The 24877-nt window shown below is 32.3% G+C and overlaps 2 protein-coding genes across 2 annotated transcripts; one reads left to right on the top strand and one right to left on the bottom strand.

Moving 5' to 3' along the window:
- Nucleotides 1–11841: 11841 nt before the first annotated feature.
- Nucleotides 11842–15652, top strand: Prosbeta1 (proteasome beta1 subunit). Its single transcript, XM_088270447.1, has 4 exons — nucleotides 11842–11918; nucleotides 12790–13061; nucleotides 13960–14100; nucleotides 15208–15652. Exons 2-4 carry the CDS (start codon nucleotides 12794–12796, stop codon nucleotides 15483–15485), a joined length of 687 nt encoding a protein of 228 aa, XP_088126573.1. The 5' UTR covers nucleotides 11842–11918; nucleotides 12790–12793; the 3' UTR covers nucleotides 15486–15652.
- Nucleotides 15653–15757: 105 nt separating this feature from the next.
- Nucleotides 15758–21800, bottom strand: LOC148303113 (putative odorant receptor 71a). The gene is made up of 5 exons (XM_088270449.1): nucleotides 21778–21800; nucleotides 20778–20954; nucleotides 19614–19715; nucleotides 18505–18660; nucleotides 15758–17428 (listed from the first exon to the last, which is right to left on the bottom strand). Exons 2-5 carry the CDS (start codon nucleotides 20856–20858, stop codon nucleotides 17339–17341), a joined length of 429 nt encoding a protein of 142 aa, XP_088126575.1. The 5' UTR covers nucleotides 20859–20954; nucleotides 21778–21800; the 3' UTR covers nucleotides 15758–17338.
- Between the last annotated feature and the right edge of the window lie 3077 nt (nucleotides 21801–24877).

Genomic DNA, 24877 nt, shown 5'->3' with positions numbered 1-24877 from the left:
CACATATGCAATTTAATATAAAACCTTGAAGAAAGACGGGAAGGAGTAAAAGGGGAAAAGGGAAAGATCAAAGCTCAAGTCCAAGACAAATTATGTGAAAATTGGGACACACCTCGATATGAAAATCGACTTACTACCATACATACATGTACGTGGTCTCAGTGCTAACAATGTCGTGTAGAACATATAAAAATTCCCATATTCATCGTTGACCAATTTTGATGTTATACGATTATATTTTTACTAAAATAATATAATGTCTCACTAACTAACCATCACGCCGCTTCTCCGCAGGGGTGGGCAGAGAGAATTAAACGCCAATTCACTCTGTCCTTGCAAACATTATTCGCCTCTTCCACATTCACGCATTTTTACGACTCCAGACACGGCCGCTTTAATGTCTCCTTTTACTAATACGTTCAGCACAGGACTGATCACCTCTTCTTCATTGACGATCAATATAACTGTAGTTCAGTACTATGTTGTGCCCCGTGCAACGTATCAGAACGACTGAAGTTTTTTTTTTTTAATTTTTGTTTTGGCACAGCCCTGTTATAGACCTAACCTAACATGGTCCAGAGTAGCCCGGCCCGGGAGTTGACCCTCGCCCCACGTACTGGCGACGCACGCATGCGTCGCGCGTTGATTGGTTGCCAGTATTTTAGAGAACTTATTTTATTTCCTTTCTGCAATTGCCCCGACCCCCGACCATCGCTCGGTGGACATTACCCATTGTCCGAACTGGACGCGACTGGACATGAATTATTAGCCTAGCCTGGGGACACTGCGCCGAGAGATCGTTTTAAGACCCAGTTTTCGATAAATCGCAACTTAATTTTCATAAAACCCAGGTAACATTTGACGTAATTGATTTTTTTTGTTACAAATATGAAGTACCTAGAGTTGAGGAGAAAGCAGAAGCACTCTAGTCGTGTAGAGTTGGCAATAAAGAGAAGGAATCGACCAAAATCAATACTATATTATTGTTACTTGTTACTTTGTATTTCAAAACTGCAGCGACACTGCGTCGATTGACCTAAAAACTCAGGATGTCGTTAAGGCCCAATATACGATAAATTGCAACTTCTTCTTCGTCTTCTTTTTGTAGATCCTATGGATCTGTTTGTGCCTCCGCATATCGCTCTTAGGATGTCGACTCCCAGCTGTCTTTCCATCTTTTCGGAGGTCTGCCTGCGTCCTTCAGGGTTGCCTTGGAGGGCGATACGTGGAAGTCTGTCTTCTGACATTCTGTTTATATGTTTCTTTCAGTATCGCCTTCATTGTCGTCCCCACCTCACGAATAAAAATAGAAATTGCAACTTAATTTTCTTTAAACCCAAGTAACATTTGACGTAATTTTTATTTCTTAAAACGTCGTTTTTGTATGGTAAAGTAAGTTTCTCTTCGAAATAAATATAGGGTTTTGAAAAGAAGAGTTATCGAAAGGTGAGAAGTTAAAAACAAAAATATATAATTTTATATTTTTTTTCAATAAATATGCAAAAAAACAATATAATTCTTTAAAAAAAATTCAGGTGTGAAGTGGCGACCGGCTCTCCGCGCAGCCGGACGCGTAATGAATTACATTATTGCAAGTAAGGCCTTGTTATGGTTATTATAATGACTCTAACTCTCTCTCTCGCCAAGCGTTTCTGCGGTTAAACGGAGAGAAAAGAAAACACAAATTTCTAATATGTTTTAATTTTTCAAAAGAATATATTAACCATATATTGGTTTTTTGCATATTTAATGAAAAAAATTGTTTTTAATTCCATGCCTTTCAATAACTCTTCATTTCAAAACCCTATATTTATTTCGAAGAAAAACTTACTTTTCCATACAAAAACGATGTTTTGAGAAAAAAAAAGCCAAATGTTACCTGGGTTTAAAGAAAATTAAGTTGCAATTTATCGTATAATGGGCCTTAACGACATCCTGAGTCTATCTAAAAAGTCTGATCTAAAAAGATCAATCGACGCAGTGTCGCTGCAGTTTTGAAATACAAAGTAACAAGTAACAATAATATAGTATTGATTTTGGTCGATTCCTTCTCTTTATTGCCAACTCTACATGACTAGAGAGTTTCCGCTCACTCCTCAACTCTAGGTACTTCATATTTGTAATAATACTTCGATATTCTTTAATCTTAGTTAGTACGTTTCCAGAAGAATACAAATGCTTATAATATTTACACATGTTTCCTGGTTGAGAAGATCACTGAAAAATAATTTATATGTATTTTTTTAAGGAATGACCCACAACGCGTCTATTTTAGAGGCTTGTCTGCAGGTAGGATAGTAAGGATAGGGAACGTTAATGTGAAAAATACATCACAAATACCCAGACCAATTGAACATAAATGTTTCTTGAATTTATTTTGTAATTGGCTGGAATCGAACCCGCGACGCCAGTTTCGCAGTCGAGCGTCTACGCCGCAGCGCCTGTCTTATATATGTATAGCAGATGAAAAGTAGGAGAGAGAGAAATAGGTAGGTAAGTATTTATAGCTAAGTAATATACTCGTAGGTACATACCTGTATATTAAATGTTACAATTTATATTAAATAATAAAAAGTGCTTAAATAAAATAATAAAGCTTAAATCACTCGTAAACTACAGTATTATAATAATTATAGTTAAAAAAAGTTTTGATAGCCGTAAATTATTGAGTGCCCTGCAGGTGATTTCTGAAACAAAAGGCAGTAAATAAATTGTTCAATGAACATCATCATTGAATATATGTATGTATATATATATATACATATATATATATATATATATATATATATATATATATATATATATATATACTACTACTTCTACTACTACCATCACGCCGTTTCCCCGCAGGGGTAGGCAGAGAGGATGGAACGCCACACTCTTCTGTCCTGACATACACTCCTAGCCTCCTTCACATCCATACATATAGTCATACATGCCCTCCGATTACGCAGACTTTTGACACCGCCAGTATATATATATATATATATATATATATATATATATATACATATATATATATATATATATATATATATATATATATATATATATATATATATATATATATATATATATATATATATATATGACTAGATGTATGGATGTGAAGGAGGCTAGGAGTGTATGTCAGGACAGAAGAGTGTGGCGTTCCATCCTCTCTGCCTACCCCTGCGGGGAAACGGCGTGATGGTAGTAGTAGAAGTAGTAGTATATATATATATATATATATATATATATATATATATATATATATATATATATATATATATATATATATATATATATATATATATATATATATATATATATATATAAATATGTAGCGAAATAAAAATCTTTTGTATCGTTGTGAATATATCAATAATTCAAATTACTACGCATGCAGTCAAAAGTGTTTAGTGCCAGCAGAATGGCCAATTCTACACGGAAATCGTCTCCTATGCCATAGAATTATGGGATGCCAATGGAAGAGGGAGATGCGGGGTCGAAAAAATCCAAAAAAATCTCCGGTCAGTCTTTTTAGAGGTTACGTTAGGGTCGGAACAAAGCGTGCTCGAAGTGTGCCCGCCGAATCTTTTGTCCGCACATCCCCTCGAAAAGCTGTTTCTGAAAAATCGAAAAAAACCCCTGTGTTTTGTAGATTGCACGATTTTTTTCCTCCTTTTTCGCTCTCGACCGAATGTCCCCCTCGCTATTTTACGGAATAGATTACTTATATACATTTTGTCCTCTTTTTCAATTCGATAGCCATTGAGCGATGGTCAGTTTTTAGGGTCCCCTCGCGATTCGACACAAAAAAATCCAGTATTTATCCAAAGCCATATAAGTTTTCTGCACCTTTATTCACGTGCCGCAGAGATTGAACGGTAGGTACAGTGAAACCTCGACATAACGGACCTCTATTTAACGAACTTCTTAAAATTAATGTGTAACCGCATGCAAAAAATTTTTAGATGTCATGATAATCACGCCATACATACACATTATATAAAAACGCTTAAAAAGTGCAAACAAAACTTGATTCCTTTTTCAAAGCAGGATTACCGAAAGTAAGCGCGTTGATATCAAACAGCAACGTCATTCTACGACGAGTGTCTGAAGACAATAAATAGAAATAAAAAACCTTTTCTTCATCTCACCAATAGGTGTCTCTAGTGAAGTTCTGGTGATTCAAGAACAATGTTTCTAAATTTGTTCACACATATAGAACTTCCAAGAATTTTGTCAATAATGGGTAGAATTAATGAATGTTGTACGTGTGTGAAGTGATCACTTAAACCAGTTTATGACGGTCTTCAGACCCATAAATGCCAAGACTTCTATATTCTTTTTCATCTTCGATGAGTTGTTAAAAAATAATACAGGAATTTTATTTTTATGTTTTTCCGTTTATTAATATCTAAATACGGTCTTCACATTTGCAACAGCAAAAATGTTTTATTTATTTATTTTAAACCTATTTTTATAAAACGGACTTTTGGCTTTAACTGACAGCTCCCAATTAGTCCGTTATATCGAGGTTTTACTGCACTGAATACTGGCAAGAACTGAAGGTTAAGGGAATAAAGGAGAGATCAAGAAAGGAAATTCCTACTTCCTCATTTCATAAACGGACGTTACGCTGCCGGGTTTTATTACATTGTAACCGAATTCTTTTTCTGTCATAATTTTATTCTTTTTGACCTTAATTTTATTTATGCGTTCTTTCAATTGGGGGAATTTGATCCGATGGGTGTAAGATCGGGCTCCGATAAATGCGTGTTGAGGTTTTCAAATCATTTTTTTGTAAAACGTTTAATCTCGCGTCGGACAAAAGACGGACGCGTGTAGGTTTTTTGGGTTCTTTGTAATCCGAAGATATTTTTATTCGGTTTTATACGTCTGCACGCGCTGAAGGGGAAGTTTTTTCTTTATATTTATATAATAAATATTTATGATACATGATTATCAAAAGATTTCGGGTGTATTTGGTTGACCTGACAATATGTATATGAGCTTTTATATTTTTTTGATAAAAAGGTGATATTTAATAACTTGGCACAATCAGGTATGTCAAATAAATCAAAATTGAAAGCGACCGGGTCAGGAGTCGAAATATAGTAAAAATGACAAATCACAAAGTAAATGCTTTAAATATTTTTTTTACATAGGTATATTAATAATATGATATATCTCTCACTCCTTTCAAGAACGTCATAAATCAAAAATCGTCAATTTTCAGTTGTGCATATTTTCGGCATGCCCAGAAAATGTACTATATCCCAGCAAAACCGGCATATTTTTAACTTTTTAACTTAATATTTACCCGCTACAGGGCAGAAAGTATTGTTTTTGCATTTTGAAGAAAAGGTATGTTTTAATTATTTTTTTAAATAAGTATATTAAATATTTTTCGAATGGAGAAAAAACCTTCAGGTTTTACCTAAAAAGATCTGTTGCACAGTAAAAAAGTTCAATAAGTGGCTTGATATTTATTTTTAATACATTGTATTATATTTTTAAACTTTAAAAACATTCTCCTGAAAAATCAAGTTTTTTGATTTATGACGTTGTTGAAAGGAGTGAGCGATATGTATATATACAGTTGCATAAGTTATGTGGTACCTACTTATTTTAAAATTCAACAAAATTAACAGAACACTTATCAATACCTAGTTTAAAAATTAAAAATAGAATATCAAACACAAAATTGTGTGTGATGTCGTTGAACTATTCACGTGGCTTCAAAATTGACTTTTGCAAATCGACATTTTAGAATTGACAAAATAATATCAAAATACTATTTATCATATAAAAGTGCATTATAACGTTGTCATAAAAAACATTAATAGTCATTCCTTGAGTATGTACACCCTTCAATTAGTTTTGCTTGAAGTAAGCTCTATTGAACGATACCTAAATTGACTATGCTTTTCCAAGTTCAAGATATATGAAATAAGGCCACCAACAATTCCTGTCAACGTGGGACGATTTAAGTCATTTAAATCTCAGTTGAGAAAAAACTTATGAACAGGATTAAATATAGAAAGAAGTGTTTTAAAAATATTTATTTTATGGCTAAAGAGTTAAGAGAAAAGTTGTTTGTATTTCGAATAAGATCAGATAAAAAAAATAGTATTAATCAGTCTTGATAAAGAAACGGTTAGCTTCGAAACCGGTTGACATTATAATTAAGTTAAAATATTTGTAGTGATTTTAAAACAATGTTACATTTTAATTATAAGATCATTTCAGGTTAGTTATTGTTTCAGCATTCACTTTGCGGTATTACATTAAATTACAAATAAAATACTGGTTTTTTACCGCTTAAGTATTATATTTTGTAAGAAGTTCGGAGCTTCAGACACTTCCATCTACAGATATAAATATAAACGTTTACAAATACATACTTAAATAACAAAAAAAACGTGTTTTTTATATGTAATTTAAGATCATGTCAAATAAAAAAAAACAACGATAATAACAGTTTTTAGGCGTATTCACAAATTCTGTGAAATTTAACATTGTGACGAAAAGTACACAAAAAAATCAATTCAAACCTTGAGCCACTGTATTCTACCTTCATCTTTGCTCTATATTGAATATGTAAAAAAAAATAACTACGCAACCCATTGCGTTATGCTCAGTGAAATTTCCAACCTCAAAAATTTGGTATTTATCAAACTCTATTTTTTTTAACTTTCGTTTGTTTGAAAAACTTGATTTGGATAGTTTTTTGTTGTTGAAATTTTAAAGATTGTAATTTCTTGATACATTTATCTTTTTTCGATATCTGACAAAATTAGATGAACCAAATATTTTATTTTATTAAATTTATTTTACTGAATATATTATATGTATATTGGGGGGCGTATTGCTAAAAGCAATATCTTCCAACCATCCAACAACAAAAAAGTATAGAGAAACTGGTTAAAGTTTCAACCCTATACGCTGTGAGCAGATAATAATTTTACATAAGTACAAACCAAAAAAAACTAGATTGATATTATGTTTTAAATTTCTAAAACATGCAATACTGCGATACAAAATTGCGAAAATTGAATGCACTATGATAGAACGAAGACAAGTGACATTGGGTTACGTTTTTCATATTTTTCTTCTTCAAACCCTTATCCGCACCCCAATGGTGCATAGGGTACTGCATCATATAAACGCAGTGTTATCTTGACCGTTAACACATGAAAGAAAGGTGATTAGCCCTCCGCTTCAGATACCAGACCAGGGTAGTAGTGAATAAGTATTAGAGCGAAAACAAACAAATGTTTTTTAGTTAAATTAAAAATAATCGTCAAGAAATTTTATAGAATATGTCCATATCTCAATTGAAAACTGGTCACCCTGTTAAAAATGCCTTATTTCATCGAATACAATATCATTCGTTGCACTTTTTCCCCGGTTTTTGTGTCAAAAACTGTTAAAAGATAAACGAACAAATGTGTATATTGAGCCGAGGACGGCGGGTGAATAGAATTGAATCGAATTTTTAGCTAAACGCGGGTGGAATTGTTTGTGTATGATACCAGATAATGTGGAAGCGTTTTATTGTCGAAATGTGTCAGGAACTTTGATTGATTAACACGATATCGTGGGGATCGAAGTCTTCTTTACATTATTTAAACACAATTGTATGAATGACGTTGCAATGCGCATATTTGTATAGTGCTAAATTGCATTTTTTGCGGACGTCCTACGTCTGTTTGAATCCATTTTATATGTGGGTGGCAAAGTATCCTTGCAAATTTTATATCATCTTTAAAGTAACTGAAGTACGTATCCATGTATTAAACGTTTTCTTAGCCTCCGTAGTGTAATGGTAAGGGCATTTGGATTCCGTGCTGAAGATCTCGGGTTCGATTCCCAGTGGGGTCAAAATAAATCGATAAAAATATTTTTTACAACATACTAGTTTGTCCAAGTACTTGTTCACAAATCTGGATTATCTCCAATTATAGGAGTTATTTATTGTATTATTATTTTTTTAAAACATATATAGAACTAAAAGTTAAGTAGTGTGGTTGTCAATCATGGGGAGGATTGGTGAATGTTACACGTATTTAAAGTGATTGCATTTAAACCAGCCTATGACGGTCGTAAGCCTCGTAAATGCCCAGACTTCCATATCATCTTCCTCTATGATGATGTCAAAAAAAACTGATTAAACATTATCGATAAGATTACGAAAGTTGTGTTGAAATGGTTTGGACATGTGGAACGAATGAGTGAGGAAAGAGCGATAAAACAAATTTATGAGGCGAATGTAGTTGGAAAAGGGAGCAGAGGAAGACCGACAAAAACTTGGCACGATCAAGTATGTCACATACTTGAAAGCGGTCAGGTTAGGAGTCGAAATAATCGGCGCGTATGTATGTGGAGATGCATAAACGTGGAAGCGGCGAATAATGTTTACAAAGACAGATTGGTGAGGCATTCTATTATCTCTGCCTACCCTGCGGAAAGCGGTGTGATGGTTGGTTAGTTAGTTAGTTTAGATATTTTTATCTCATGGACTTGTACCTGAAGTGTAGAATTAATTTCTTCTCCTTCATGCCATTAAATAAGAGAGAAAAGAAATAGAGAAATAAGAATAATTCTAGGAGCTTGAGAAAGATATGTAATTTTATAATGTAGGAAAACTTTAAAATATATTTTTTGAAAATAAATTTCATACGGACAAAACACAGGTACCTACTTTAGTACCACCATTATAAAAGTATAGTCCATAGATTTCCCGAAACACGGTGTTGACCCATATTCGAGTGATAATCCTTCTACAAAGGTTTTTTCGGAGCTTTATTTCGAATTCTTTTTTTGAATCGATGAAAGTGTTGCCACCGTAAGAGGGGCTTTTTATTCAAAGCTAATCCGACCGCTGCGACATCTTTATTTAAAAAAAGAGGGCTTGGATTAAATAGGTACCAACCTAGATTTATTTATCCGCATAATATAGATGTACGATGCATAATATAGATCACGACTTTATATATATATGTTGTAACTCGGCTAAAATAATTTATTAAAAATGTATTAAGCTGTGAGTTTCACGTTTCGTAGTAAAAAAAGGTTTTTGTCCATGGAAGTGGTTCCAAAACGTGTTATAGCAAAAAAGATTAAAAATCATGTTTGTAAAATAATTAACACAAATTACTTAAACATTAATATTTTTTATGGGTGCAATTATTTTAATATTTCAATACTGTTTTGATACAAGCTCAAACAAGTCGTATTAAGGAAATATGAATCAAATTGTGACAAAGTGGGGGTTGAACCTGGAAGCATTGACTCGGAGTCCACAACACTAACCACGGGACCTCAAACTAACTCGGTACAAGTAAGCAAAACTAAAAAAAAGTATGCAAGCACTACAAAAATATATTGATAAATATTGTAAACAGGAATATAAAAATCATACACTTATTGTATGTCGATTATACCTATATAAATGAACAAAAATAATTATATCGGTGAACCAAGATATAAAATATAAATATTAAAACAAAAACGATGAACAGAAACATAAAAGGATAATTCTGTATTTGAGTGCCAACAAACTGTTTTATATTTCGGGTATCGCATTCAATAATTAAGTACTTTTTAAATTCATTGGTTACCTAATTGGTTAGGTAGGTACTTTGCGATTTAAAAATAACTGACGTCAGAGCGTCAAAGCACGTTCCGAATCCAAATTGAAGAAAAAATGGCGGGTGTCTTGAAATGAACAGCTGAAGCAGATACAAACGCCAACGGATCTTTGGAGTGTCGTCGGAAAAAAATGGTGCATTATGAATGAAATGGAAAGCCATAAATCCGTGTCGTGGCACCTTATTCCATAAACCTCAACAAGGAAGGGATTTCGGGAGATTCGGGGACATCTGGACACGTGACTCTAGGGACTGCAAATGGCGGGGGAAAATAACTTTTCGATAATTAAACTTTATTTTAGGTTAGAGTCTGTCAAAAACCGATAGATAATAATAAATAAATTAAGGGCGCCTGTGTAATTCTTATGGTAACTAGATGGCAGTACTTAAAATTGTAGAAGATATTAACTTTATTAATATAATTACCTAACGTCCAAGTGGCTCTAAAATTTAGCCACGGCGTATGCAACACCGCTTTTCATGGCTCTACCTAGGCTTCAACTTTATACGTTTTATAGCCTATACCTACTCGTGAGTGGATTTACTCTTTATGTTAAAAGTTACTATAATTTCACGTGATTCATTCTGATAGTCAGAAGATTTAAAACATTTACATGTATATGTTTATACATTACGGGAAACTTTACAATATCATTTTGTTTTCAGGCGTTTTAAAATACATATAATAAAAAATTACAATCTGCAACCCAGATTTATCCGTTTTCTGTTTTATACTCATTTATTTAAGTTGCACCGGGCAGTAGAAAAAATTGCGCTCCGCAAACTGCAAAATGTCGGACACCTGTTCTAAGCGCGCGCGCTGCCCGCAACAAAACCCAACTCAGGCAATGTCGCAAAAAATATTTAAAGGTAAAGTAACAATATTTCTTCATCTGGGGTCTGTCCGCACCCAAGTGCATAAGGCACCGTATCAGATCTACGCGGTGTTGATAAAATCCTTCCATAGCCAAAAATCTAAAGCAGACTTCTACTGATCACCTTGGTTTAAAATAATTAATGATCAAGTTAATACCGCATTGATACGACGCGGTTTCCGATCTAAAAATTGTCTTTTCATTTTTATACTCGGTTTTCAATAACATCATGCTTTATCATTGTATATAATAAGTAATTAATTTAAATACTCGTAGTCGCGCTAACTTGTGTAACTTTGGCAACACAAATCACTCACTCCTCTCAACAACGTCATATATCAATAAAACTTGATTTTTCATGAGATCGTTTTTAAAGTTCAAAAATATAATAAAATGTATTAAAAATAAATATTAAGCCACTTATTCAACTTTTAACTGTGCAACAGATCTTTTTAGGTTAAACCGGAATGTTTTTTCTCCATTTGAAATATATTTAGTATATTAAAAAAAAAAAAAAACAATGCCTTTTCTTAAAAATGCAAAAACAACACTTTCTGCCCTGTAGCGGGTAAATATTAAGTTTAAAATATGCCGCTTTTTCTGGGATAAAGTACATTTTCTGGGCATTCCGAAAACACGCACAACTGAAAATTTACGATTTTTGATTTATGACGTTCTTGAAAGATGTCATTTGTGATTTATGTGAGATGTCAATCAAAAGTGTTTAGATAATTGTTTTTTGAGAATTTCGCGTGTTGACATATTATATCAAGGTATTGGTATTTTATAAGATTGGGGTAATGTAATGATACCAAATTTTGTTGTTGTTTGTGTCTCTCTATTATTTACCCCCAGATTGCAGAAACAGCTATACAATGCATCAATCGTTTTGACTAATATCACTAGTCAGTTTTTGGTTGGTTGGAAGATATTGCTTCTTAGCAATAAGCCCGCCAATGTAGATTTTTTCTGTGCATGAAGTTAAAATAAAATTAAAAAAAAAACGAAGTGATAGGTATTTAGTCGAAGAAAATATATATACTTTTAAATGTTTATAAGTAAATAAAAAACCGGTGACAAAGAAATTGGTTATTTTTAATAATTATTATACAAGTAAAACCCATCAACAAATATAGGGCATCATTAGCGGACTCTGTTGTCAAGTAGATTTAAAAGTAGGAGAAAAAAATGTAGCGTGACATCTATTTAAAAGTAGAAAAATAACTGTTTGTCGGTAATATAGTTTTCTGTTAGTAGGAAATAACAGAATAGATTCCTGTAATACCGACATCAACAGAATGACAGGAACAAACGGCGACTCCGGTGACTTTACAAAAACTTTCTAACCTGCAAACAGGTCTTGATTATATTCATAATTTAAAGATTCTAATTTATATTAAAGGTAAGAATATACACGATTTAACTGATTATCTCATAATTAATAATATATTACTTGATTTGGTATGATTTTTAATGTTGTGAAACTTGGATATGTATAAGGTTTCAGCAATCATTTGTTTTTTGCTTACTAAAGTTAGAATAATTTTTATGATATACTTGATACTTTACATTATTGCGTCAATTTTTTACTCTGGAGTATATATTTTATCGTGCTCTTTGATGTAAGATAAAATGAAATTCGATTCAATGCTTCTTCAATTTATGTTTGACAACATGAAATTGTGCTATTTTGTTAGAATACGTTCTTCCCAAGAAAGAACACATTCCATTCCTTGCATACACATCATTCATTAGTAATTCCTTCTCCGTCCAAGCGGCCGGACTATGGAATGAATTACACTTCCTTGTAAAAAATGCACCTTCTGTAATAACTTTTAAGAAATGTCTGAGACATTAATTACTATCTATCATCAAAATCCTAACTGTCCATCAAAACTTCATCCCTTATTTTTTCCTTCTACCTCCTTCCCTGAACTCCCTTTTTTCTTTGCCTTCCTTATTGTCATCAATTTTCAATTTATGTTTTTTTTAAATGTTCATGTACCCTCTGATTGCAAACAGCTATATATGGTATCAAACATTTTGACCAATATCACTAGTTTATTTTTGGTTGGTTGGAAGATTTTGCTTTTTAGCAATAAGCCCACCAATGTACTTATTTCTTTTCCGTACATGAAGTTTAAATAAATAAATAAATTTTAAAAAATTACAAATTCGATAAGCGGTTACAACTACTTATTTGTTAGTAGATTAAATTGATCTTTAAAGCAGAAATATAGTTACTATGTTGAAATATGTAATCTTAATTTCAGATTTATGATGCCGACAATGACAATGGGAGCGGAATCGATGCCGATCGGTAATTTGGACTGGATGACGGAGCACAGCACCGGGACGTCCATCATGGCCGTAGAGTTCAAGGATGGCGTAGTTATCGGCGCGGATTCCCGCACCACGACGGGTGCCTACATAGCCAACAGAGTGACGGACAAACTGACGCGCATCACAGATTACATCTACTGCTGTAGGTCCGGGTCCGCGGCTGATACGCAAGCTGTAGCTGATATTGTTGCATATCAACTTGGTAAGTATTTTTTATACAAATACAGTGGAATCTCTCATAATGAGTAATTCACATATCGAGCAAAAAAAAAGTGAAATAGTTGCTCTCTTAATGACATTCCGCATAGCGAGTTACAGAGAAAGGGCAAGTCTCTTTTTCACGATATTCTCTCGTTAGCCAGGACTTCTGCGCCAGTAAGTTCTAAGTTCTCCGCGTACCCTGCAGATAATTTGCGAATTAATTGAATAGTGTGTTTGCCCCCCCCCCTCTTTAAGTACCTTCCCCCGGATATTTGTGCCAGAGCTGCACTAAAAAAGTCAATGAGCCACATGGGGCTCGGGAGTCACACTTTTCCAGCCTATGAACTAGACCAGGGTTTCCCAATCTTTTTCAGCCCGCGGCGCACTTAGAAGTTAAGTATTTTGTCACGGTGCCCTACTTAAGTAAGCTATTTGGATAAGACAATGTGACTATATATGTATATACGTATATTATAGTGGAAAGAAATAGGTAGGTACTTACAATAATAGTAATTGGGTAGAATGATGCTAGCTCTAAAAAAAAAATGTTGCTTTAAAGGTACCCGAGAATATTTGTGGTTTCGGATAATGATAGAGGATCGACTCACGGCGCCCCTCTTTACTTTCTATGGCGCACCAGGGCGCCGCGGCGCTCACTTTGGGAACCCCTGAACTAGACCATTCCATAATATTATAATTTAAATCACTGCATTCTGAGTTATATTGACACCAATTTTCTAAACCGAAACGTTTTTTTGCTGACTATCGCGGATTTCAGTTTGCTCCGGTACATTTTTAACCCTGCCTTTAGTGGCATACATTTTTCTGCAAATAAACTTATTTATGGTATTATGTTGGTGAGGATTTTGTAATTTATAATAGGAGTCTTTTACATTCAGGTCTTCATCAGATGGAGCTGGAGATTGGAGACAAGCCGCTGGTGGCCACCGGAGCTGCGCTGTTCAAGAACCTCTGCTACAACTACAGAGATTCGCTGATGGCCGGAATCTTGGTGGCAGGGTGGGATGACCAAAATGGAGGTAGGTTTACTTTTTACCAACTCTTGATCACAAATCTTTCGTTAAAATGATGACGCACCTATTCGTGCCCATAAACAAAGTGTTTAAAACGATCTTACAGCCTGTACTTTTAGACTTTTTATAATTTAACAGGTCAGTATACTACATGATGCGATCTGGTTTATATACATTCTAATTATGGAGATTTTCTGCTCCAGTCTCCAAATTTATTTAGTGATAACAAAGTAAAAATAAGCTTTTCAATCTACCTTTAAAAAATGAAATACGCAGTACTTACTGACTCATATATTCACAAATGTATCTAATGGCAACTTAGCTCTTCAGAAAATAAATGCCTACATTTTACATACATTGGAGATTAGAGTAATTCTTAAAAATAAGATGTTTCATATAATTAAAATTAGGAAATACATAGTATGACATTGGGAGCAGAGATGAATGCTGGCTGATTCACAGTTATCTTTTTTTGTGTCAATTTTTTAATCTAATTTTGTAAATATATTATTTTCAAGTAAAGAGTTTATGTTAAAATAAATATGTATGAAAATACTGTGGTGATTACAATTTATGATAATATTTTCAAATCATTATCTTTTAATGGAATGGACTTTTTGACTTAACATCTATTTTTTTTAAACTTGTCTTTAATATTGTTGCACAAGCACTGCATTCATGATCCTCATTTATATATATTTATATATCCTTTTAATTATTTTTTTAATCGGCAAAGCACGCAAAATTGAGTGATACATATCGTAGTCATACAGGAGAAAGTGACCAAGTGCATTGTTTTACAAAAACGTGATCATTGACTATTTGATATCTTACTAGCTTAATATTGCTTTGAAAAACAATATTAAGCTAGTAAGATATCAACAATATTAATACTTAATACTTAATATTGCTTTTAAACTTGGAAGTATAATATATTGACTTGTTAAAAATGACTAACTGCTTTGGTGTTTATTTTCTTGCCAAGCAAAAGTGACGGAACATTTTACGTTTTGGTAGTTGGTCACTTTCTCCTGTACGACTACGATATATTTCCTTATGAGACCCCCTTTTCCAGTGTTGAGTTTACATTACTTCAAAACAATTTTTTCTCAGGCCAAGTTTACTCCATCCCGATTGGTGGAATGTGCAGTCGCGCCGCCGTGTCCATCGGAGGGTCAGGATCAAGTTACATCTATGGCTACGTGGATGCCCACTTCAAGAAGGACATGACTGCCGCGGAAGCTGTCAGCTTTGTCACCAACTGCCTGGCTCTCGCAATGGCCCGTGATGGTTCATCCGGTGGAGTCATACGACTCGGTGTCATCACCAAGGATGGAATCGAAAGGAAAGTTATTCTCGGAAATGAACTTCCTAAATTCTATGAAGGTTGAAAATAATGAAAATAGTTGTCTAAAAATTATCAGTGCAAAATTTTAACAGAATTTTACATGTATTTTAATTGTAAATTTTGTACTGATAGTTTCTTTTTCTTTTGATAAATTTAATTCTGGAATAATTATGATTTAATGTTGTCAGAATAAACCTTTTTTAAAATAAATATTAATCGTTTTTTTTCTCTTATTTTATCTAGTTTTTACTGCAGGTTTAAAATGGTTGCATCAATAAACTTTTACATAAAAACTCCCTTTGGATTATAAGTGCGAATGTAATATCTCATCTGTACTGCTTTGAGACTTCAAGTGGTAAAGTTTGTTGATACCTATTTTTCCCAAAGTGGTTTTTACAGGCCTTCAAGGATAAGAAAGGAATTAGAATTGATGGAAAAATAGGATCTATTTTATTTTTTCGTCCCCAGTCCAGACATCAAAATTAGAATTTTAGTACTATGCACCCATATTATCCCCTTCCCATAGAATAATTGTGAAACTTTTAATTTAATTGATTATACAAGACTTCTTTTTACTTGGAGACCAGTTCATGATCAAGATTTTGCTACAAATATCGTATTAATCTGTCATACGATATTTTTGCCACTAGTGTCTTTTATTTAAATGTGAATAATATAATTTGTAATTATTCGTATTGTAGTATGTACATATTATTACTGTATAAAAAAGTTGCATAAATCATTCAGGGTGGGCTGCCCTTACAATGCCCTTGCTTGCAACCTTAGAGATGCGTGCAATTTTATGATGTCCCAAGCGTTTGCGTATATTGGGCAGTGCAGCTGCATTAAGAAAACACCTTGCTCTCCATTCTGGACGTCATGACTATGTTTGCGAGGTAATGTTCATATTACGTCTCTTTAGGTAGAAGATTGACTTCAAGTAACAAAAGTGTTGGCTGGTGAAATGCAAAACTGTTATAAATAAATTTAATAGTCTGCTTTTTTTATTATTTTATTTTAAAACATTTAATGTTAACTATATACTATATACATTCATTTAAAAATTAATAAACACAATTAACATTTTTTTGGAGCCCACTAAGCCACCTTGTGTGTCTTGTCGGTGGAGTTCTTTTTACATCCTTTTTTTTTATTGTTTTTATCTTTTTTTAACTTAATATAGACACTAAAAAAAGACCTAAAATAAAGAATTGTGCATACTAAAAATGATGTAAGATATCACAAGAAGTATAAGGGTTGCTTGCCAGCGAAATAGTATTATAAAATATGTATATAAATATGTATTCCTACAATTATGATGATAATATAGTCCTTAAACATTCATTGTTAAAAACAGAATTGCCATTAATTAGGTGTTTCTAATATTTAATTGATAGGAAGATATTTCATTAGTAAATTCAATAAAACTTGCGTGTTATTTCAGTGTGTGGAATGTGGGAAGATGTATGGTTACAAAACTCTCCTTCACGATCATGTGACATCCGTTCATCGCAAACTTCGACCACATCCGTGTCCACACTGCCCTGAGACATACTCGAGGCGGAATGGTTTGTTGCGCCACATCCGCAAGAAGCACCCAGAAGATTAATTTTATTATGTAAAATATAGTGTAATTTCCAGAACAGATCGTCAAAGAGATTGGTGATGGGTAAAGAAAGTATTTGACGGCTTAAAAAAATGCCATGAAACTCTCAGTGGTATGTAAAAAGCTGATTGTCGAATCTTTGTAAATGTAATTGTCATCCTTGACATGTATGCGTGTACACTAAATTCTCTTTTCACAGGATTTTTTTTTACAATATTTCTAAATAAAACGGTGTGAATTTGAAGTGACATCAACGAATTTAAATATGCTTGAGACTGTTTGGTGAATTACTAATTTTCAACATTATGATCACTTAAGCAGTCCTTTTCACATATAAAGTTCCTTAGTACGACAAGAATGGAATATGACTTGCTGAGAATCTGGAATAAAATAAACATGATGACTAATAAATTATTTAAATACATACTCTTTAAACATACTCTGTGAAACTGTCAACAGTAAATAAATGGATAATAAATCTTTTATTTTCAAAAAATATCTCAAGCATGACTACTAAATATTTCATTTTTATTTCATAGTAACGCTTTGCCGCCAGGTGACATCATATTGGTGTCAGGCGAAAAATATTGGTGTGACTACATTTGTTTTGAGTGGAAAATTATCGGGCAATTTCTGGTGACATTTAAAAGACTGATTTATTTATTTATCATCTAAAAAGATATACTAAGTACTCAAGAATAATTAAATAAATGAATATATAATAAAAAAAATCTTACACTTATTTACATTACCCTTGAAATTTTGTTAATATAGATAAACAGTATTTAAAACTGAGGATAAGATTAGTAAAACTTAACGATTTATGATCTCCCCAAAACCTGGCAAAACCGCTGGTGATATTTAAAAGACTGATTTAATTATTCCTGTCATTCAAATAAGAAATACTATGTAAGTACTCAAGAACATATAAATAAATTAATATATATGTATATATAATATAATAATCTAACATTTATTTACGTTATGTTAGAAATTTTATGAATAGACAGGATTGAGAACTCGTGACAACTGAAAATGAGATTACTAAAACTAGAGGATTTATGATCCTCCAAAACCCTGGAAAACCGCCGGCGACAAGCCAAATAATCTTAACAGTCCTACCGGCGCCAAACAAAAAAATCTTGGTGAGGATTGCGGATGACATAGTGTTAATATCGTAGTCATACAGGAGAAAGTGACCAAGTGCATTTCTTAAAAAAACGTGATCATTGACTATTTGATATCTTATTAGCTTAATATTGCCCTGAAAAAAATCCCAAAGGATTTTAAACTGGGAAGTATAATATATTGACTTGTTAAAAATGACAAACTGCATTGATATTTATTTTCTTGCCAAGCAAAAGTGACTTTGATTCCTGAACATTTTACGATTTGTTAGTTGGTCACATTCTCCTGTACGACTACGATATGCGAAAAAAATCCAGTTTTGTCATACCTGTGTAAATGTATCGAGAGAGAGGGTGAAGAATCCTCCTATTGTGACACAGAGCGGTACTTTGGCCCTCTCCATGAAGATGAGCAGGCCTCGTCGAATCCGAATGTTAGAATTCATCCAGGCACACTCGTACGCTGCTCTGCTTAACTTTTCGCTCTACATACAATAATAATAATAAAAATGGCTAATTTATATAGCGTCATTTTTGTAAGAAATCACTTCGAGGGTGCTTTGCAATTTACATATCCAAGTTTTGCAGTTTTTCATTCTTAAAATTTGATATTTACATACAGATAATTATGCGATGCAGTCAATGTCTATGAGTAAAAGTAGAAATGAAGTTTAAACCAGCCTATGATGGGTCGTAAGCCCTGATATTAGATGGCTGTTGTTAATTCATATGTACTGTCGTGAAATTGATCATATATCTAGGAGTTCCAAAAATAGTAAGAGTAGTGTGATGGTCAATCATGGGTAGAATGGTGAATGTTGCATGTTTGTAAAGTGATCACTAAACCAGCCTATAACAGGTCGTTAGCCTTGTAAATACTCCAACTTATGGAACTATGGAACCTATTGTCAAATTACAAAGTTAAATAAAGTAAATGTATTTTATTATTAAAATACGTAAATTACCAAAAAATTTTTTTTTGTGAATTTTAATATTGAGTAATTTTAGTATTGGCATTTAACATGTCGCTCACTCCTTTCAAGAACGTCATAAATCAAAATACTTGATTTTTCAGGAGAACGTTTTTAAAGTTTAAAAATATAATACAATGTATTAAAAATATATATCAAGCCACTTACTGAACTTTTTACTGTGCAACAGATCTTTTTAGGTAAAATTTGAAGTTTTTTCTCCATTTGAAAAATATTTATTTTATTGAAAAAAATAATTAAACAATACATTTTCTTCAAAATGAAAAAACAACACTTTCTGCCCTGTAGCGGTTAAATATTAAGTTAAAAATATGCCGCTTTTGCTGGGATATAGTAATTTTCTAGGCATTTCGAAAACGTACTAGGCATACGAAAGCGCAACTGAAAATTGACGATTTTTGATTTATGACGTTCTTGAAAGGGTGAGCGATGTGTTAAATACATACCTCAATGATAAGCTCGTTGCTGAGAACACAATACAATAGAACTTCAGTCACCGTACACAGGAAATACGCAACCATTGCCACTAGTACGCCATCAAACTTCCGCTATAACATATAAATTAATTTTAATACTGTAGTAAATTACCTTAAAAGTCATTTTAAATATAGGCTACTTACAATAGTAATTTGGAGGCCAGAAAGGCATATTCCTGTTATACTAATAAAGAACTGTATCAAAATTGTTGTAGAAAAAATGTCTTCTATTTCCTGGCCAACTCTATAAACACAAATATATTTTGATTTATTTATTAAACAGAATATATGTATATTGGCGAGTGGGTCTATTGCTAGGATAAAATATCTTTCAACCAGCCAAAAATAGACTGGAAGTATCACCAGTAGGTCTGAATCTTTCTAAAGTCGTTTGAAATAAGTTAAATAAGCAGATAAATAAGTAAAAATGAAGAAAAAAAGTAATAAGCTACAGTATAAATGATTAAATAATTTACATATTCTTTACTTATAAAATTGATGAAATCGAAGAGTAGAATCAGGTAAGGAGTTAAAAAGGAGAGGTAGAGGAACCAAGGGAAGGATGATTTGATGGATAGTTAGGGTTCCAAGGATAGATAGAAACGTTTCAGTCATTTTTTGAATATAATATACGGTTATAGTGTCCCTGAGGAAGGTAAGGTATTGTTGAAATTAGATGTTTACTAAAAAAAAGTGGTGAAAAAGTAAATTGTGTTTTTGTAAAAATGTGGCACTGTATTAAAAAAAATCAAAATAAACGTGTCTTTTAGATAAAGACATTGTGTAGTCTTTTAAAATATATAAGACAACAAATAAAAAAAGTTCCTGATTTTCCGTGGATTGTAATATATGGAAAGTAATATGGTAACGACATATTCGTAATATTCAAATAAAGTGTATCCCATCCAAGCAAAAGATTCTATGGTGTCCTTTTTTAGTTTATAATCGACAAATACTAAATTAACTAATATAATTCTTATATTTTTCTATATTCAGAAAAAGATAAATTTATAAGTTTATATTTCAAACAAAAATGTAAATTTTTACATAACAATTATTGATGCATACCAATGTATGCATCACTGAAAAATGATTATCGGACGTAAATTATTGGATGTTTGCAATTTTTCTTACTTTAATATATGTTGATGATGAATGACACAATTCTTGAAGTTTTGATAAGTCATCCTGTTCCATATTTCCTTTTTTTGCCATTTGACAATTCGATTTTTTTGTGACATTCTCAGTGAAGGCGCAGACTTAAGCGACATTTTGGAATTTCCAGTGGTACCTTTGTGTTCTCCTATTGCTCTAAAATCATGAATATGTACCAGAGTTTTATAATAACTGAATTTAGTGATTAAACTCTTTTATTATCCATATGTCTGCCTCTGCAGTCTGGTGGTCAGTGCGTTTGGTTACTGTGCTGGAGGTTCCAGGTTCCATTCCTGGCCAGGTCAAAATAAATATCAGTGATTTTTCACTTTCATGTCACCCTGGACTTGAAATGCAGGATTGAACATCTTCCCTTTGATGATTGGTGCCGCATCGACCAACTGTGACATTCTATATACCATTGGGTGCAGATGAAGGTAAAAAAAATATATATTATGATATCTCGGGAAGGAATTGACGTTCAAAGCTAAGAACTGTCGCAATAATCTACAAATTTACATAACAACCTGTAAAAAGTTCATTCATGCAAGTAGACTAGATTCTAAAAAAATAATGCATTTGCTCAAGTATGAGCAATAGTAGATAGTAATCTATAGTGCATATTTTATTGATTTATTACATACTATAGTAATCAATAGTAATAATTATAGTAATCAATCAATAACTAAAAATATGCTTTTTTAATACACTGATATAATGTAATTGTTTACTGTAGTAGACTAATTTTAGGAATATATTTACTAGCTGACCCGGCAGACATTGTCCCGCACACGCGGCTTTTTGGTGATAAATGTAAATTTGAATATCAATTTAAAATGTTTTTTATGGAAAGAATAAGTGAAAATGTTGGAAAATTCATACAATATAGTAATATGAACGAATATTTTAATGCTAATGTGTGCATACATAGTATCATTTATGCTATGTTGAATGAAGCCCCGGGCAGTGAGGAATATACCTGACTGATTTTCTCAGTATGCGAGTTTGTGCTGTGAGATGTAGAACTAGCTCGGCGCAAAGATGGTCAGACTCCAGCACCAGGAATGCAAGAATGAAGATAGCACTCGTCTTATAACAGTACACAAAGGCCAAGTTTTGCGATAGTGCTTGAGGTAGCCACGCTCTATAAGGGAATCGGCTTCCTAATATGCTCAAATCTGAAAATTTAAAATAAGTTAAAATCTTCAAGGAGTACATATATACATATTGATGTTTCGAAGTGCAAAGAGCTTATGGGATATTTAATACAAATCTATTATTTATTTGATAAAAATCAACATTTATTTATATCAATTCAATATCTATTGGAATTTGTGCCTATTCAATTACAAATCAGTGCCAATTTCATATAATTCCATCTTCACTCTATGGAAAACTGGTAGAAGTTTACATCCCGTATTTAAACAAAATCAAATATTATTTACGTTAATTTTGAACTAAATTATAGTGACCTGTGAGCGGGTAGGCAGCACAGAATATTCCACATACTGCCACAATTAAAACATAAACTTTTCTTAAACGATCACTTTTCAGTTTTGTAAGTCGAATCACCTCCACAGCTTCTTTCTAAAATTTAATAATCATCAATGATACAATAAAATAGTTTTCTTAATAAATAAATAATACAAAATTGTTATTTTTACATCATGCATGAAAATATTTATGAATTTTACACAGTTTCAAATTATTTTAAACGCATTAAGCGTGTTTAGAAATGCAAATGCATCTATATATAAACACATCCAAAAAAAAGTATTTACTAATATTGTGCCCAATGCCGCTTTGACGCCCAGCATGAACACAAATGAGCACATATTTGATCTCCGAACGAAGATTCATATATAATAATGAATTTTTTGAACATCTCCTTTCTTATTATTGTTACTTTCAAATTAAGTAGTATATATCTTGTTTTTGAATAAATACATACTAATATGTATATTGGCATTACCTGAAGGTCCGGGGAGTTGTTTGCAGAGCTGATTTCACCAAAAGAATGATCAAAAGCGTGAAAACACTCCAATATCCTATTTTTCCTCCAAATAATGAGCAAAAACTGAAAACGTATAAATAATACGTATGAATTGGCAATATGCTTTTTAATATTTGAGAATAGGAACCTAAGTTTTTTGCAAAAATATATTTCAGATCTGAAGAGCCCTCGCCACGGGAAAACCTAGTGGAGAGCACATTCCTATAAATGATTATGTGTATATATATGTATAAAGTTTAAGAAAAATTATGGAATAGAAAATAAGTTTTAAAATCTCAGAGCCTCGCTTCTTCTATTTTTCAACATCCCTTTTCTTCTCAGAGCTCCAACAAACTAAGTAGCAACAAATATACTATCGTTTTTCTAACTGACGAAGAATAATATATTCAATGGATCATGAATCCGAGATAAGGAATGATTACTGTATACATCTTACCTTCAAAATACCTCCAATATGAGTTCCAGTTAGGCAAATATTCTCCGTAAGCGCATCTAGATCAGTGAAGGATATTATACAATCCAACACTTCGCAGATAGGATAGGCTAAATATATTGTCAAAAATATGAAAGCCGAATATAAATAATATAAATAAACTTTAAATTTCGATTGAGATTTGGACAATGACCAAAATCCGACTATCTGTAGAAAAAATTGACTGGTTGTAAAGTTGTCAAAATTTGTAATATTTTTTCTACCACCCGATGGATTCATCATTATGGGAATCATTTAGATAAATAAATTTATAGTCTAAGGGAAAAAATAATTAAAAATGTCTTCTGAAGACCTCAAAAACTTGTAATAAAGCTGTAGATTTTTTGTATTGAATTTTATATATGAGAGACATACCATTTATTGTGACCACTATTGCGTGATTTTTGTATGGTGTAATATATTCTCAATAATTTTTTTTAAATTCAGTAAAAAGAACTCATTTTTATCTTGATACTTTAATGTCATGTCATCTTAGTTAAAGATTATATGAAAATAAGGCGATTAGTTTAACACGTTAAACACCATTGGGGGCACTGGTGACCTCGCGTGTGATGAACCACAGCGCCATCCGGGGCACCTCAATTAACAGCTTTAACTATGGAACCCATCGTCTAATCAAAAATTAAATAAACAAAATACATTATATTATTAAAATACGTAAATTACTAAAAAGTTTTTATTTGTGATTTTCAAAATTGATTAATTTTAGTATTGGCATTTAACATGTTAATGGTTCAGTAGCTTTCTATTTGTACAAATTGATCTGGTGGTTAAAGAACTGTGCTATATTATATTTTATAGCATATTTAATAAAGGACTAAGTAAATTGCATGCATGCAATAGAAGACTTATGCACATAAGATTATTTAAAATATTAAAAATTAAGAAGGGAATGATTCTAACCCAATCAAACGATTAGTTTATGAGTCAGTTATTAAAAATGTTTCTACTTATTGTCTGACCAAATCACTTGTAATTGCCAGTCAACACAAAATATTATCATATTCCGACCGCCAATACAGCATAAAAAACAAATTGTTCCGAAATTTCATTACTTTTTGGTGACAGTATAATATATGAAGAATGAACAACTCCCATATTTTTTTTCAAACTGTCAAACTTAATTACCCTTACAAAGTTGATAGGAGTTGTAATTTTTAAATTATTCACCATCTTTTAAAATTGAAAACAGTCTTTACTGTCAACAGCTCATCAGAAAGCACTCCATCCTTTACTTTAATGAAGTTAGTTTTTAAGTTTGTGCATATTTAATATTTTTACAAGGAAATGAAGGCAATGTGTCAGTGGCAATATGGAACATGTTGGTTTTTCACATGGCCTTATTCATCAAATTGTTAAATACATAATTTTATTTAAAAAGTTTAAGATTTAATAAATAGGGGTAATTAGACCGCTTTTATCAGCTGTTTATTTGAGACATGCGACAATGCAATGTTAAAACAAATACAACTAATTAATTGCACTTTCGTTTTAGAATATTACCCTCTTGAAAGTCTCGTAAAATTCCCACGTAGAACCTAGGCATTAGATTGACTTTTTTTTTTTAAAGGA

The sequence above is a fragment of the Brachycentrus maculatus genome, unplaced genomic scaffold, assembly GCF_059751285.1.
Source record: "Brachycentrus maculatus isolate JH-2025_06_01 unplaced genomic scaffold, ASM5975128v1 h1tg000386l, whole genome shotgun sequence".
Taxonomy (NCBI): Eukaryota; Metazoa; Arthropoda; class Insecta; order Trichoptera; family Brachycentridae; genus Brachycentrus; species Brachycentrus maculatus.
This window is presented reverse-complemented; position numbering and strand designations above follow the sequence as displayed.